The sequence below is a fragment of the Eretmochelys imbricata genome, chromosome 6 (assembly GCF_965152235.1).
Source record: "Eretmochelys imbricata isolate rEreImb1 chromosome 6, rEreImb1.hap1, whole genome shotgun sequence".
Classification (NCBI taxonomy): domain Eukaryota; kingdom Metazoa; phylum Chordata; order Testudines; family Cheloniidae; genus Eretmochelys; species Eretmochelys imbricata.
Genome location: NC_135577.1, coordinates 100950133 through 100967630, shown reverse-complemented (window position 1 = coordinate 100967630; position 17498 = coordinate 100950133). Strand labels below are relative to the sequence as shown.

Here is a 17498-nt window from a genome sequence, read left to right as displayed (position 1 = left end):
AGATCAGCAAGGATTTCACTGTTAAGCCAAGCTGGTCACCTGCCATATTTACTATTCTTTCTACACATCAGGATGGTTTGTTCCTGTAACCTCAATAAGGATTCTTTAAAATACAGCCAGCTCTCCTGGGCTCATTTCCCCCTCATGTTATTCTCCCAGGGGATCCTGCCCATCAGTTGCCTGAGGGAGTCAAAGTCTGCTTTTCTAAGTCCAGAGTCCGTATTCTGCTACTCTCCTTTCTTTCTTTTGTCAGGATCCCGAACTCAACCATCTCATTTATACATCTTATAAAAATGTATAAGAACATGTTTTGAGCTGCCAGGTTAGACCTATCTAGCCACATAATAGCTCATTTCACTAAGACTCAGGCAGCCTCAGCTGCCTGTTTGATGACTGTCCCTATTTCCAGAGGCTGGAGGGCAGCTATGTGGAGCTCAGTCTACACTTTTACAAGACACTATTCTTTGGTAGAGGCTTCCAGATCAGATGCCCATTTTGACAGAGCTGTCCTATAATCCTTGTTTAAGTAGGACTATCTGTTTCCAAGAAAACGGGTAACTGCTTGCTTGTCACCAAGAGTGGGATACACGTGGACAATCACTCAAAGAGGAAAGAATGGTTACATACCTTACAGTAACTGTGGTTTAAGATGTTTTGTCTACATGGCTCCCATGACTCACCTCCTTCCCTGCTATTAAGGAGTCCTACTCCTTCTTGGATTCTGTATTGGCAAAGGAACTATGGGATGTTGGGGCATGTTCCCTTCATTAAATGTCCTTGGGTGTGTGTGCGGGGGGGGGGGGGGGGGGGGGAGGGCAGAAAGCTATCTAGTGCATGAATGCAGCTCCAGTGGACACTACTAACCAAAATAATCTGATCTTATGCACACAGGTTCCTGTGCGCCAAGAGTGAGATCTATGTGGATGAAATATTTTGAAAAACCAGTTAGATATATCTAGATCTATCTATATAGCATTTCCTCATATCTATCCCGATATAGATACAGAAACAGCCAACCTCATCAAATTCCCAATTCCCTCAAATTCCGGCCTCCCAATTTTGACCTAAGTTTGTAAGTTACTTCTGTTGACAGTGAGGAAAATCATAGAATGATGCCCAATTTAAACTACATTAGGGAAAAATGAGAACTTGTCTCTAGTAAATCTTTTGAGCTACTGGTTAGAGTTTATAATCCACACTCAGTTTGACTGTATTCGTTTACACTATCGAGAGTGAATATAGTTGAATATGCTGATGTTCCATACGGATCTCTTGCTAAGGAGAGGGTCTCATCAGGAGCAAGCACAACATACAACAGTAGCAAGCAACCCCATAGCATTAGCTAATATTAGCTTGTATCATTGCTGACACATACACACGTCCTAAATATTTCACATGTAAATTCTGTTCTAGTTAAAAAAGGGTCCACTATTTTGAATTTCACTCCAGAACTAAATCACTGTCTCTCTGCAGCAGTGACTTTCAGCAGCATTCTTTGAAATACACCAAGTTTTCACTAGAATATTGGACTTTCAGTGGAGACATACATACTGGCTAACATTTCTCCGTTTTACTGATCACCACATTCTTTACGTAAACTTTTTTAAAATTTCCCTTTGAGCATACTATTTAAATCAGGCCAAGCTGAACAAAAACAAATATTAATACCCTTCTCCCCAAATACAACACCCCCCACCAAAAAAACATCAGAAACACATTTGTGTGGAGACTTGGGGCCTGGAATATTAAACTCCGAGCAATGAAATCATAAATGACAATATTTGGACATGACTAGCTATTAGCAACTCAGCATGTATACAGCCCAATGCGCTGAAGAGATATACGCTTCAAACGAAACAAATACAGATTTCATCTACTTGACACATTAATATTCCCAAAGATTTTAATCATGGTACAGAATAACATCACAATTTCTTATTTATGTTACCCTAATGTGCTCCTTTCAACTTACTTTTATTCATAAAACTACTTTCTACCTTATCTTAATTGATCCAGTCCCTGGGATGACTGCCCTCTGTATAGCAAAACAGGAAATTTTCTACAAGAAGATTTAAAAAGAGGCTATAATTTCAATGGATAATACTAATATTTATTTTAAGACTTCTAAAGATTTAAATATTCACAGTTGCTTAAATCCCATAATTTTGTGCATTTTTCAATTTTTATTGAAATTTTCACTGTTGCAGGAAATTATGGTAAGAGGCCTGACAATTTTTTATGACAGTGGATGCTGAGATTCAAAAAGTTAAAGCTTTTTCACCATTAAGACAAAAATTGTCAACATCATCAAAATATTGGGGCTGTCAAGTGATTAAAATAATTAATTGCAATTAATCTTGCCGTTAAATAGAATACGATTTATTTAAATTTTTTGGATGTTTTCTACATTTTCAAATATATTGATTTCAATTACAACACAGAAACAAAGTGTACAGTGCTCACTTTATATTTATTTTTGATTACAAATATTTACACTAAAAAAGTAGTATTTTTTCAATTCACCTAATACAAGTACAGTAATGCAATCTCTTTATCATGAAAGTTGAACTTACAAATGTAGAATTATGTACAAATAATAACTGCACTCGAAAACAAAACAATGTAAAACTTTAGAGCTGCGAAGTCCACTCAGTCCTACTTCTTGTTCAGCCCATCGCTAAGACAAACAAGTTTGTTTACATTTGCAGGAGATAATGCTGCCCACTTCTCGTTTACAATGTCACCTGAAAGTGAGAACAAGCGTTCGCATGGTGCTGTTGTAGCTGGCGTCACAAGATATTTACATGCCAGATGCAGTAAAGACTAATATGTCCCTTCATGAGTCAACCGCCATTCCAGAGGACTTGCGTCCATGCTGATGACAAGTTCTGCTCGATCACGATCCAAGGAAGTGTGGCCAGCTGCATGTTCATTTGCATCATGCGAGTCAGATGCCAAAAGCAGAGGTTGATTTTCTTTTTTGGTGGTTCGGGTTCTGTAGTTTCCTCAAAGTATTGCTCTTTTAAGAGTTCTGAAAGCATGCTCCGCACCTCATCCCTCTCAGATTTTGGAAGGCACTTCAGATTCTTAAACCTTGGGTCGAGTACTGTAGCTATCCTTAGAAATCTAACACTGGTAGCTTCTTTGCGTTTTGTCAAGTCTGCCGTGAAAGTGTTCTTAAAATGAACATGTGTTGGGTCATCATCCGAGACTGCTATAACATGAAATACATGGCAGAATGCAGGTAAAACAGTGAAGGAGACGTACAATTCTCCCACAAGGAGCTCTGACATGAACTTACTTAATGCATTTTTTTTTTTTTTTAAACTAGTGTCATCAGCATGGAAACATGTCTTCTGGAATGTTGGCTGAAGCACGAAGGGGCATATGAATGTTTAGCATACCTGGCATGTAAATACCTTGCAATGCTGGCTACAAATATGCCATGTGAACACCTGTTCTCACTTTCAGGTGATATTGTAAACAAGAAGTGGGCAGCATTATCTCCTGCAAATCTAAACAAACTTGTTTGTCTTAGCAATTGGCTGATAAAGAAGGAGGACTGAGTGGACTTGTCAGCTCTACAGTTTTACATTGTTTTGTTTTTGACTGCAGTCTTGTAACCAAAAAAACCCCAGGCATTTGTAAGTTGCACTTTCACGATAAAGAGATTGCACTCCAGTACTTTCATGAGGTGAATTGAAAAATACTATATTTTTAATAATTTTACAGTGCAAATATTTGTAATACAAACAATAAAGTGAGCACTGTACACTTCGTATTCTGTGTTGTAATTGAAATGAATATATTTGAAAATGTAGACAAACACCCAAAAATATTTAACAGATTTCAATTGGTATTCTATTGTTTAACAGTGCAATTAAAACTCCGATTAATCGTGATTAATTTTTTAATGATGGTTAATTTTTTGAGTTAATCACTTGAGTTAACTGTGATTAATTGACAGCCCTACAAAATACACAAAGCAAATCAATAAATCAAACTCTAGTAAGTTCTCAAGCAGTATTTCTCTTACTTAACATGTTTTTGTAAATTTTGATCATCAATGGACTTTTTTGTGGATTTGTGCATGCACAGTGAAATTGACATTTACCAATAAAATCTAATTATTCCAAGCCTACCTATTGTTTCTCTTCCAAAGGAGGCAAAAGTTAAATGAAAGCTACAATTAAATAAGGTATTTCCAAAATTAGTCTATTTTTTCTACTTTTTCCAGGGGCCTGTTGCATAAGAGAATGGTCAAAGCTCACAAGGAATTTCTGAGGTGGCAAGTTTGCTTCCATGGACTTTTTTTTTTTTTTATTATTAACAAAAATAATCTCAAAGCAATGGTTAAGGGGTTAAGTGATCCATTTTACTGTTTGCAGAAAAATTCTTATACTATGCAGCATTGCCAAAGCTAGCTAGCCAAAAATAAGTCATGGCCCAAAAAAATCATTAGATTGGTTAAAAAAGAGAGATATTTTTAATAGATTTTAGGTTGCTTTTGTTTTCTGAGTCTTTAGAATAACTTGAAATCACCACCTTAGTGTTTCTCCATAACCATAAGAGACTGTTTTAAACTTCTTTTAAAAATACCTCCTACCTCTCCCGACACACATACAACCACACCCAAAGCGAACACTATCAAATCCCTAGACTCCAGCTTCTAAGGCGAGAAGGAAAATAACTTGAGACTCAATAAAATCAAGAGTTAGCAGCACTGACATTTTTTTCCTACCAAGATTATATTTTTAAATTACAGACACATTGGAAAGCAGACTCTCTTGAAATTGGCCAATTTAAGAAAATTCATAGACAGCATCCCATTAAACCTGTTCCCAAAATTATCCTAAACCGCTCAGCCAGAGATTTATTAGTATAAACAAATAAACCAAACTGGTTTAGATTTGCTCAGAATCGGTTCTCATCAATGTCAATGAGATTTATCTCTGAAATCATTGGGAACAGAATTAGGGCAACGCTGGGTGCTTCTGAAAAATCCTATCGTCCATTTCCAAAGAACATGCACTCAATCCAGGACTGAATTTCGATGCTATTGATTAGCCACTGTCCAAAAGATTGAACTGAACGCTGCCTCACACAAACACAAACACTGATGACATCGGGGAAGCATACATACAATTATATCCTGTGCTAGGACCGGAAAGTCCTTTGCCTCCTTTGATGAGGATGACCAGAAAAGCTATTCTCTTATATATACAAATGAATTTCTCTAGTTTTAGAATCAGTTTCTTTAACTGGATACATTCTCTCTGGGGGTTGGCTGGAGTAGAAGCTTTGCTATCTATTGCTCTGCAAGGGCAAAAGACTCTAATGATCTATTATTTTGCTTTCCAAATTTAACAATAGTCACAGAAAAATTAAAGGAGCATCATGACCAGAAATCTGAAAGAGGCATTAAAGAGGAAGAAACTCCCATCCGTGAGTTGGTATTTGAGATTGTTCCTATGCCTTCTAGTCCCTTCAAAAGTCCCTACCTTCTGTATTTGACATATCTCAAAAAAGAGTACCTTGTAGTACAGTCTAATTTATAGCTCAAAAAGTCCTTTTCCTCATTACAACTTTATACCAATCAATAGTTTTTGTTTGTTTTTAATAAAAACGAGAAATTAAAAGCCACAAGATTTTGGGTAATTATAGTGAAAGTGGAAATCACTTTGATGCCACTCCAGTAAAGAATTTTTTTAAAAAATAAGACAGTTACCAATCAGCTGCTGCTTTAGTGCTTCAGCTGAAAGCAAGTGATCCTGTAAAGCAGTAGCTTGCTGGCAGTTTCGGAACAGCAGGTGAAGATCTGGAATAAAAAGCACAGCAGCGGGGAAGAAATTCTAGGGGGTAGGGGACACGTCACACTTTATATATTTTTAAAAAAAGGAAAATTGCAACCATGGAGACAACTCAATCTAAGAGGCAAAGGAAGAATTGGAGATTTGCACTTTTATGTGCTTTTTGTGTGACTAAATCTTTAATCTAATTTTAAAGCTGTGTTGGCTAGCATTTAGAGTATGGGACATAGTGTCAGGGTATTAGATCTGCCATAGGTATGGCATGACCTCAGGTAAATCTCACTCTGCTTAATTTACCCATTGGTAAAATGAGAATACCACTACAGGAATGTTATAAGGATCTTTATAATCACCAAGTATTACTAAGGTAAATTACTGCTCCTGTATCTACTGGAGCTACAACCAGTTGCATGTGTCTTAAATCCCCAAGTGGCATAAAATTATTCCAGCTCCTATGTCTAATTAAATTTTTGCAGAATTTAAGATTTCATTTTCACAGCCTTCCCCCGCAGTGGTGCTTTTATTTAGTGTAGACCAGGGGTTGGTAACCTATGGTACGCATGCCAAAGATGGCACACGAGCCAATTTTTAATGGCAAGCTGCTGTCTACAGCAGCGTGTCATTAAAAATCCTGCCCAGCCCAGCCTGCTCTTCTCTGCCCCCACTCTCTCCTTGCAGGGCAGGCAAGCTTCCCCCTCTCCCCACCTCTTCCCCCAGCATGCTTGGTTCCTGCCCCTCCTCCTCTCCCTCCCTGCAGCCGATCAGCTGATGGCCCTTGCTATGGAGGGGGAGAGGGGGAAAAGCGGAGCCGCAGCACGCTCTCTGCTCTGAGGACCTTGGGGAAGGGGGTGGATTTGGCGTATCCCCTCCAGCCCCCTGCCGTGAGCTGCTCAGGGCAGGGGGCTGGGAGCACCCCCCACGACCCCAGCCCACACCCCCAGCCCTCTGCCCTGACCCCTCCTCTCACACATCCAGCCCTCTGCCCTGACCCCTGTACCCCACACACACCCCAGCCCCGTGCCCTGTCCCCTGCACCCCCCCCCACAACCCCAGCCTGGACTCCGGTACCCCCCACACATACCCAGCCCACTGCCCTGACTCCTGCACCCTCCTCACATGCCCCATGCCCTGACTCTTGCATCCCCCACATCCCCACCCCCACCCTGAGCACCAAACAGGAGCTCTTGCGCACACACACCCACATTCCCACCTGCACCCCTCCCACCAAATGGGAGCTGCTCAGGTAAGCGCTCCACACCCAAACCTCCTGCCCCAACCCTGAGCCCCCTCCCTCATTCTAGCTCCTGGCCGCACCCTGCACCCCAACCCCCAGCCTGCTCCTTCACCCCCAGCCTTGTGCTCAGAGCACTCCCACCCTCAGCTCAATGCAGAGAGAGGGGAAGAGAATGGCTAGAACCAGGGAGAAGGTAGGTACCTACTCTATATGGACAGGGCTGGGACCGCAGACTGGCAGCGGGCTGAGCGGAGCCGGCAGCCAGGACCCTGGCTGGCAGGAGCTGGCGGATGGAACCCCAGCCCGGCAGCGGGCTGAGTGGCAGCGGGCTGAGCCGCTCAGCCCACTGCCGGTCTGGGGTCCTGGCTGCCGGCCCCACTCAGCCCGCTGCTTGCCTAGGTGAACGGAACCCCAGGTCGGCAACGGGCTGAGCGGGCCGGCGGTGCAAGATCAGCATTTTAATTTAATTTTAAATGAAGTTTCTTAAACATTTTGAAAACCTTGTTTACATACCACAATAGTTTAGTTATATAATATATACACTTATAGAGAGAGACCGTCTAAAAAACGTTAAAATGTATTATTGGCACGTGAAACCTTAAAGTAAAGTGAATAAATGAAGACTCGGCACACCACTTCTAGAAGTTTGCCGACCCCTGGTGTAGACAGTTCAAATCTACAGCTATATTAACTCAAACAGCAGCAACGACAGATATGAACATTCTCCATTCATCTTTATAGGCTATTAAACGCGAGCACTGAGCAAACCATTTTTCAGGATCAATGCACTCACAAAGAGACCATAAGGAAAGGATTGTGTCAAATGTTTTAAAACAGACAGAGGCAAATGGACAAAAATCTAGAGCAATGAAACAGATAAATGTCCTGGCTCTGTCATCCACACAAATGTATGTTCTATTCACAGTATAATGTCAAAATAATAATCTAACATTTGAATGAACACAAACAAAAAAAAAAAAATCACATTTACTATTACTGTAGCGCCTTTGTCTGAAAGTTTATTACTACAGAGTGTATTCAAATAGAAACTGCTAAAACACTGTTAAATTGTTAAAAGCAAGTAGTAAAACTTTGGAAATGACCTTAACTGTCTCCTGGTGGAACGAGGAAAAAAATTACTATGTAATTAATTTATCATAATATATAAAAACAAGGGGGCAAAATTAAAGTTGCACGGGCAACTATAAATCTGGCATTTCCTAACTTTTGGCTGCTGGACTTTGTAACCACAACATTCTGCTACAGTAGTTTGTTGGTATGTAATTTCCTAAGTGCTTTTGTTTGTTTTAGACAGAAACAGGTAAAAAAATAAATTTTTACAGTTGTTATATTAGTCTGGGGGTAGTGCAGCCCAACCCTCCCCATCCCCCAACCTCCAGGAATTAGGGAAGCTTCTACCCCCACTGTTTCATAGACTCAGATTTTAACACCAGAAGGGACCATTAGATCATCTAGTCTGCCCTTCTGTACATCTCAGGCCATGGAATTACACCCCTCTACTCCTACGTTTAGCCCAATAATTTGTATTTGACTAAAGCATATCTTCCAGAAAGGTACCCCTCTGAAGACCTCAAGAATTGGAGAGCCCTTCACTTCATTACACAATTTCTTGCAATGATTAATTACCTTCATTGTTAAATTCAAATTGGAAATGAGATACAGTTTTATCAGCCTTTAACTTCTAGTCATTTGCCTTTCTTTGCCAAATTAACAAGCCCTATAGTACTTAGCACTATTAACACCCATATTTGATGATTCCCCATTGACAACTACTTGAGATCTGTCAGTTAAAAGTTGCTTAATCCATTTAATGTGTGCTTCATTGATACTGTACAACCGTTTTTAATCAGAATGTCATACGAAGTACTAAGAAAAACAAGATCAGTGAGGTAATACATTTTATTGGACCAACTTCCGTTGGTGAGAGAGTAGCTTTCAAGCTACACAAAGCTCTTCTTCAGATCTGGAAAAAGTTATGAAGAGTGGTACAGCTAAATACAAGACCCACCTTGTCTCTCTAATATCCTGGGACCAACATGGCTACAACAACACTGCATGCAGTACTAAGTCAAACATCTAAGTATATTACACCTATGCAATTAAGTTTATAAAAAAAAACACCTTGTAATCTCTTCAGAGAATGAAAGCAGGTTTGTTTGAGGAGACCTATTTTCCATAAAACCGAATTGACTGGCATATTCTCATCCTTTCATTCTTTACTGACTCAATCCTGTATCAAGTTTACCATTCTTCTGCCTGGCACCGATGCCAGGTTAACCTTGTTCATCCTGCTTGCCCTTTTTGAATACTGTCACAACACTAGTGCACTTCCAGTCTTCTGGATTTTCCCTGGTATCCCCCAATTTATTAAAAATAAACATTAGTGAGACAGATATCTCCTCAGACACCTTCTAAGATTCTTGGGTGCCAATTATGAGGTCCTGAGTTAGAACTGTTCCTTAGTAGATGTTTAACATCCTCCTGTTACTCATGTACTGGAAATTAAATCAACCAACCTCATGTGATAGGAGTAAACCACATATACTTATTTCCATATACAAATCAGAAATTTTATTCAACATTTCTACCTTTTCTGCCTCATTAACAATTTATCCATCTCCATCTAGTAATTAGCCTATACCACCGTTAGTATTTCTTTTGTTCCAGACATGCTTAAACTCCTTATTGACCGTAGTCCTGCCAGACATGAATTCTTCCCTAATGTCTTTAGCTTCCTTTTTTTCCTATTCTAGTTTATATTGATTGCTCTCTATGCCCCTTTCTCCCCGCCCCTCATTTGTTATAGATTTTTAAAATTATTTCTAATTGTGGCCTTCCTCTCATAACCAGGATAGGCTTTTGCCAAAAGCATTTCTCTTTGTTGAATGTGGAAGCGTGGTTTTTTGACCATCTGAGGACTTCTTAAAGAACACGCAATTTACATTTATTTTTTTCTGTTTAATTATTTTTCCTTCTAATCAATTTCACTCTGTTTTCCTCAGTTTTGGAAAATTAGCCCTTTTGAAACATGACATATCTATATCTGGTTAGTACTGCCTCTGTTCACATGTACTGAATGTAAGTCAGGTCAAAACAACAGGCGCCTAGGTAAACAACTTCCATTCAGTGATCAATTCTTCCCCCCCACCCCCTTACAATGAGGTTAAAATTAAAGCAAAATGTGTTGTCTTCCCAGAGATGGGATGGTGGTATCCTGGGGTCATGAGCTGGATTTTGGAATAGGGGGAGGGGGGAATGGTTTGGGAGAGAGATGCCCAGCTCTTTGGAAAGTTAGTGTTATTTTGGCATGTTGCCAACACTTCCCTGAAGATCGCATGTGAAAAAACAGAAACCACAATTTTAAATTGTTTACAATTCAACAAAAGCTGAATGGAATCTTATGGGACAAGCCAAAGGCACATCTCTCACCCCAGGACTTTTTCCCTCCTGAATCTCAAAGGTCTGCTGAAAAACAGTGGAAATGTTAGAGCTTCTTTCAAAAAAACTGCACGAATCTTTTATAATGGAAAGCATGAGGAAGCATTTATAAATATAGGGGTCATGACCAGCCTTCCCTATAACAGAAGTAACACACACATTTATTGGAACTTAAAGTTAGCAACAAATCATCTCTTTTTTCAGTTTACGTGCACTTCACAGCTCTCTGTATATAGTCATTTTCATTGTCTCCCCAAGTTGTAGATTTCTATTTTGTTGAAAAAATCCTTTAAGTATCAGCAAGAGAGCAGAAAAGCACTTATAAATAACAAAACAGCCCAAACATACTATTTAAGGGTGACACGATAAACTGGGACTTGTGGAAATTAAAAAACAAAACAAAAAAGCCCCAAGTTGACATTGTCCCTTTAAACTTCACAATAAACTCTACACGGCAATCTTGGAAATTTCAGGTGGCAGGACTGACTTAACTGGCTAGCAGTACTGACACTAACTTAGCTGAATGACTTGCAATTTCATCCTCTGAGGTTAATATGCCAACCAGGAATGGGAAAGGCAGAAAAAAAAAAAAAAAAACGTTCTGGCACTCAGTACCAGCAATTATATAGAACTTTTAATCCATATTTTCACATTAGTTCACAGGTCTAATGCACAGTTGTTTGTAATGTATAATGAGGTAACTTGGCATTTCTGCAGATTATGCCATAACCATAATCTTTGAAATAACTGTCAGGTACTGTAGTTAGATTTATATAAACTTGCTAGTACCGTCTCTGATGACTATTTAATTATGCATTTGCAATGGGTCCAACTCCTTTCTCTCACTCCTACATTCCCATAAAAACACCATGTTTTATCTTGGTAAAAATATTTGCAAGCAGCTGTACTGAAAGACTTTATTGTTTCACTTAATTCTATAGCATTCTTCCTCAACACCCACTTCTGCTGTGACGCATACAAGAAATCAGCCTGTCAAAGATGGCTAGGCAGCATGGGTGAAGGGGGAACACTACTTATATTTATTTATCCTTAAACTATCAAATTGTGTTATCAAGTTTGACCTTTTTGTTACTCTTCCCTAATATTTGTCATATGCACTTGTTGCATCTTTTATCAATCTAGATTTAAGTTCTTCAGGGCAGGGACTGTATGTTCTCATGCATTTGTACTGCACTCAACACAATGGGGCCTTGACTGAGTGCAGTCTTTCCATGCCAATCCTCAATGTCCTTCAATAAATTTCTTCCTAATCCAAGGCAGTTAGGTTGCTATATGCCCCAAAAGGCAGAGGGTTTGTGTTTATACTTTTTTACAGGTTTTTAGGAATTGAATTAAATCCTTTTGATTCACTATGTCAAACCCCAGTGAAAATTTTCCAGTGATTCATTTATCTTCAAACAAGATGCATCAGAAATAAATGGTAGCAGCACTGCCCTACTTATTTGCAGGAGACTAAGGAAAACAAGGTGGATTACAGCCATTAGGGATCAGAGATTTTTGCTTTGCTTTCTGCTCAGCAATTTCTTTTCCTGAAGAGTACTCTGTCAATGAAAAGAACAGAATTTCAAAAAGAGGAAAGTTCCGGTTTTACACAAAGCGTAAAGTGTTATTTTAAACACAATCATTTACAACAAAATAATCTGTTTTGGGAAGCATTTGCAATGCCTTATGGGGGTAAATAAGTAAAGCAGAGGTGACTGGGAACATGGTTTCAATGTCACATGATGCTGTTTTCTTCATCCTATACTTTTTTCTGCTTCCAATAATGTTTGACTTCTTTTCAAAAGCCCCACAAAACCGTGTGTCCATCATCTGTCTGAGAAGCATGAATCCTGCACAACTCTGCATTATTGTGATGAGCGTTGTGAGCATAGCACGCTGATCCTGCAGCATTTGCAGAGCCACCAGAGGAGCCGCAGGGAAGATGAGGATTCCTTGGAGGCTAGCTTGCTGTGGGACATAGAAACAATTCAAGGCTGTTGTTGGCATTCACAGAGCAGCTGCAGATGGTGGAGAGCTGGTTCTGGGCCTGAGAAACAAGCAGTGATTGGTGGGATTGTATTGCTGTGCAGGTATGGGACGACAAGCAGTGGCTGCAGAAGCTTAGCTGTGCAAGGCCACATTCCTGGATGTGTGAGCAGACCTTGCCCTAGCCCTCCTGCACAGCGACACCAAAATGAGAGCTACACTGACAGTGGAGGAGTGAGTAATGATCGCTGTAACACCTTGCAACACCAGATTGCTACTGATCAGTTGGGAATCAATTTGGAGCTGGGAAATCCGCTGTGATGCAAGTGTGCAGAGCCATTAATTGCATCCTGCATCAAAGAACTGGGACTCTGGGCAACGTGCAGGCCATAGTGGATGGTTTTGCAGCAATGGGGTTCCCGAAATGCGGTGGGGGTATAGATGCCACACATATCCCTATTTTAGCATCAGACCCACCTTACCACAGAATAGATCAACAGAAAAGGCTACTTTTCTATGGTATTGCAAGTGCTGGTAGATCACTTGTGATGTTTAATAGTCCAAACATGGGATGGTCAGGGAAGGTGCATGATGCATGCAACTTTAAGAACACAGGTGTGTTCAGAAAGCTGTAAGCAGTGACTTTCTTTACAGACCAGAGGTATACCACTGGGGTTGCTGAAATGCCAATAGTGATCCTGGGAGACCCAGCCTCTCTCTCACTCCCATAGCTCATGAAGTTGTACACAGGCCACCTCAACAGGAGCAAGGAGTGCTTCCACTACAGGCTCAGCGGGCGCAGAATGACAGTTGAATGTGCCTTTGGCCATTTAGAAGGTCTCTGGCACTATCTACTCACAAGATTAGACCTCAGTGAAAAAAAAATCCCAATTATAGCTGCCTGCTGTGTGCTTCATAATCTGTGAAGTAAAGGGGGAAAGTTTCTGCTGGGGTGGAGGTGGAAAGGCTGTCTGCTGTTTTTGAGCAGCCAGATACCAGAACTATAAGAAGAGCTCAACAGGGAGCCATGCGGCTCCGGGAGGCTTTGAAAGACCATTTTAAGAGTGAGCCACAGCAATGCTGGCTTTGGTTTTTTGCACTCCAGTATGAACCTTGTAATGAGTGCTGTGTGTAGTACTAGAACATGCCAATGCACCTATTGCTATTATCTAAGAACGATGTCAGCGACAACCAGCATATGTTGTGAATAAAAATGAAGACATATTTATAACTGAATGAAAGTTTATAGATACAGGGAAAAGAACCTACGAAGGGGAAAGAACAGTCATTTTCATTTCACAAATACATACACTGGCCTGTGAGAGACACGGTTGGTGTATGTGCAACTGTGATTGTCTGTACTGTCCCCCATGATGGAGTGGTAGGGGAAGTGCAGTGGCCCTGGATGCCACATGGAATTGAGGCAGGAAAGTAGGGAGGCCATAGAATGCAGTTCTCTATGGGCTGCAGAGTGAGGAGCAAACAGGAAATGGAATTTCACTGGGGCTTTACAAAGGGAAGAGGTCTGTACCTGGCTGCCAGGCAGTGGAGTTCAAAATGGTGACCAGAGCGGTCACAGTGGGCATTGTGAGATACATCAACTTTAGTGGCCTCCAGGAGGTAAGTAACGCAGTGTCTGACACTGCGTTGACCTAAGTATGTCGACCTAAATGCTATGCATCTCAGAGAGGTGGAGTTAAGCGAGTGACATCGGCAGAAGCGACATTTTAGTATAGATGCTTACAGAATTAGATTGACCTAAGCTGTTTTATGTTGACCTGACTCTGTAGTGTAGACCATGCATATGAGTTAATGAGAAAAAGGCTTTTCTATGGTATGGTAAAGGCTGTACTGGTATTTCTCTAACCCAAATACATCAATCAAGCTCTTAAGAGTTGTTGCAGCCTCCCTTATAGTCTAATTTTCCATAGACATTAACATAGGAATAAGTTACTAATTAAGATTCATTATTCCATTGTTAAGAGGATTTCTGCTGAATGCTTGGACATGCTTCCAGCAGCTCATTTTAGGCTACTTTTACAGGGAAATCCAAATACAACACATTAGCTGAGGATTTGGTCCAACATCAGCAAGTTTCTAATGTAAAAGTTTGTACCAATTTCCACCTATTTCTTTTTAAAAAGGAGTTTAAGCAAATTTAGTGCTCAGGAAAACCTCACTGACAGCACTGAAAAGCTCTCTTTTCTCACCCCGCTCCAGCCCTGAAAGGGTTAAAAGCCAGCCCTTGGAGAGGGTTGAGAGCCAAGAAGAATAGGCTGATTGGGAAGGCAGCCACCATTGGGGCCACACCCAAATAGGAGACAGCTGGCCCCATAAAAGAGCTGTGAACCATCAGCTGAGTCAGTCTCTCTCTAGCTCTTGAGAGAGAAGGGTATTTGGGACAGAGCAGTGCTGGGGAGCTCTAGTCTGGCAAATCCCCAGGCTGTGGGCCTTGTCAAAGGCCAAAAAGGGTACTGGGGTTGCAAGGGTGCAGTCCGGATTAGGCAGAGGCAGCAGGTCCGACCCCCACCTTTGCCAATGATGAGTGGTTTACAGACTGCAGTCTGCCCCAGTGAGCAGGGGCTGGATGATGACTGGCAGTAGCCACTGAGGCAAGGTGGGTTTAGAGGGTGGGGGTTCCCCTGGGAGGGGAGACCCTGAGCAGGGGGTACTGCAGAGGCAGAACCCCGAGGTAAAGGGCACCGGGGTCCAGGCAGGACACGGGGCCTGAGGCACGTGAGCCACCGGCCTGCAGAGGGCACTCTGGACTGAAATTGAGCTAATTCCTAGGATAACCCGCAGGAGGCACTGCACTGGTGAGTCTCGCCTCATTACAGTATGGAAAAGAATCTAGAGAGCCAGGTAAAAAGTAAGCAAACAGCAGGAGAGGCAGTGGTGTGTGGTCCTATGAGGAAGCCAAGAGACAGACCATCTTTTGGACAAAGTTCTCACTGAAACAGCAGACTTGGATTTCTGACTTTCCTGTTTGTTTCTACTGTGTTCAGGACTGTCTGTGTGTACATTCTTTTTTAAACAAACAGGATTGCACCAAAGAATGTACCTGAGTCTTATCAATTTTTGCTCCTAACCCAAGCAACCTGTCAAGACACCAAATACTGGCTAACTGCTTGGGCCATGGGGCAACATTATAATTTATTATTTGTATTGTAGTAGTGCCTAGGAGTCCTAATCTTGGACCAGAGTGACATCACTGTAATGATTTATGCTTGACTCACATTCAAGATTTTCTTTACAACCATAACAGTTAGCAACATTTATTTTAAATTGAAGCTTATATTCTGAGACAACTCTGTGGTATGGGGTGAATTCCGTAGCGCACACTGCAGCACGGAATCACAGAAAGCACAAGGTCCTGATTTGGGGTCTGCAAAGACTAGCTATGACGAATTCTACAACTATTTGAAGGGATAATACTCCCAAGAGGGAGACAAATTATTTAGCATTGTACATGGGTGTATTACTAGAAATCTCTGGAAGAAACTGCAAATAGGACATTTTAGGCTAAATATCAGGAAAAGCTTCCCAACAATGAGATACTGGACTGTTATAGTTTAGTACTCAACACTGCATTTTTTCTGTCTTGCTAAGAGATTTAAATTCCTCTCTTTAATTTGCCAAGTGCTGCTTTAAGAAAGGATAAAATAGTATTTCAACAGGGGATCTTATTACCTAAAGGGCACATCTCAAGACTGAGAAACATACTGAACAGTGAAAACTAAATTATCCAGCAATTTTTATTTAGAAAATTATATATAGATTTAGACTTGTAAGACCCTCAGATCTGGCTAATTTAAGTAGCACTATTGAACTCCATTACAGTATTTAATAATGTTCAGATATTGTTCTGCTATATAGTCTATATAGTACCCAGAGGCACAGCTGATGCCCACACACAGCTTGCTGAATTTGTCCATAACTGCTTAATTAGGGATTAACAACAAAAATTTTAGTTATAAGCTATGGACGCATCAATTAGAAATAACGGAGGAGGAAAAGGACCTTGGAGTATTGGTTGATCATAGGATGACTATGAGCCGCCAATGTGATATGGCCGTGAGAAAAGCTAATGCGGTCTTGGGATGCATCAGGAGAGGTATTTCCAGTAGGGATAAGGAGGTTTTAGTACCGTTATACAAGGCACTGGTGAGACCTCACCTGGAATACTGTGTGCAGTTCTGGTCTCCCATGTTTAAGAAGGATGAATTCAAACTGGAACAGGTACAGAGAAGGGCTACTAGGATGATCCGAGGAATGGAAAACTTGTCTTATGAAAGGAGCTTGACTTGTTTAGTCTAACTAAAAGAAGGTTGAGGGGAGATATGATTGCTCTCTATAAATATATCAGAGGGATAAATACCGGAGAGGGAGAGGAATTATTTAAGCTCAGTATCAATGTGGACACAAGAACAAATGGATATAAACTGGCCACCAGGAAATTTAGACTAGAAATTAGACGAAGGTTTCTAACTATCAGAGGAGTGAAGTTTTGGACTAGCCTTCCAAGGGAAGCAGTGGGGGCAAAAGATCTATCTGGCTTTAAGATTAAACTCGATAAGTTTATGGAGAAGATGGTATGATGGGATAACATGGTTTTGGTAATTAAATATTCATGGTAAATAGGCCCAATGGCCTGTGATGGGATATTCGATGGGGTGGGATCCGAGTTACCCAGGAAAGAATTTTCTGTAGTATCTGGCTGATGAATCTTGCCCATATGCTCAGGGTTTAGCTGATCGCCATATTTGGGGTCGGGAAGGAATTTTCCTCCAGGGCAGATTGGAAGAGGCCCTGGAGGTTTTTCGCTTTCCTCGGTAGCATGGGGCATGGGTCACTTGCTGGAGGATTCTCTGCTCCTTGAAGTCTTTAAACTACGATTTGAGGACTTCAATAGCACAGATATAGGTGTGAGGTTTTTTTTGGAGGAGTGGTGGGTGAAATTCTGTGGCCTGCGTTGTGCAGGAGGTCAGACTAGATGATCATAATGG

The 17498-nt window shown here is 41.0% G+C and overlaps 1 protein-coding gene across 3 annotated transcripts in view; it reads right to left on the bottom strand.

Annotated features, from left to right (window-relative positions):
- TDP1 (tyrosyl-DNA phosphodiesterase 1) overlaps positions 1–17498 on the bottom strand; it is a 116323-nt gene that overhangs the window by 54956 nt on the left and 43869 nt on the right. The window contains exon 14 of one of the 3 annotated variants that reach the window (XM_077819251.1): positions 10020–12065. The exons of 1 other annotated variant lie outside the window; for it this stretch is intronic. In XM_077819251.1, the coding sequence (XP_077675377.1) occupies positions 12038–12065 (28 nt within the window). In that variant the 3' untranslated portion in view covers positions 10020–12037. Of the gene's footprint in view, positions 1–10019; positions 12066–12195; positions 12554–17498 lie in introns of those variants that run through there. One more of the 3 variants, XM_077819250.1, reaches the window with a different exon arrangement.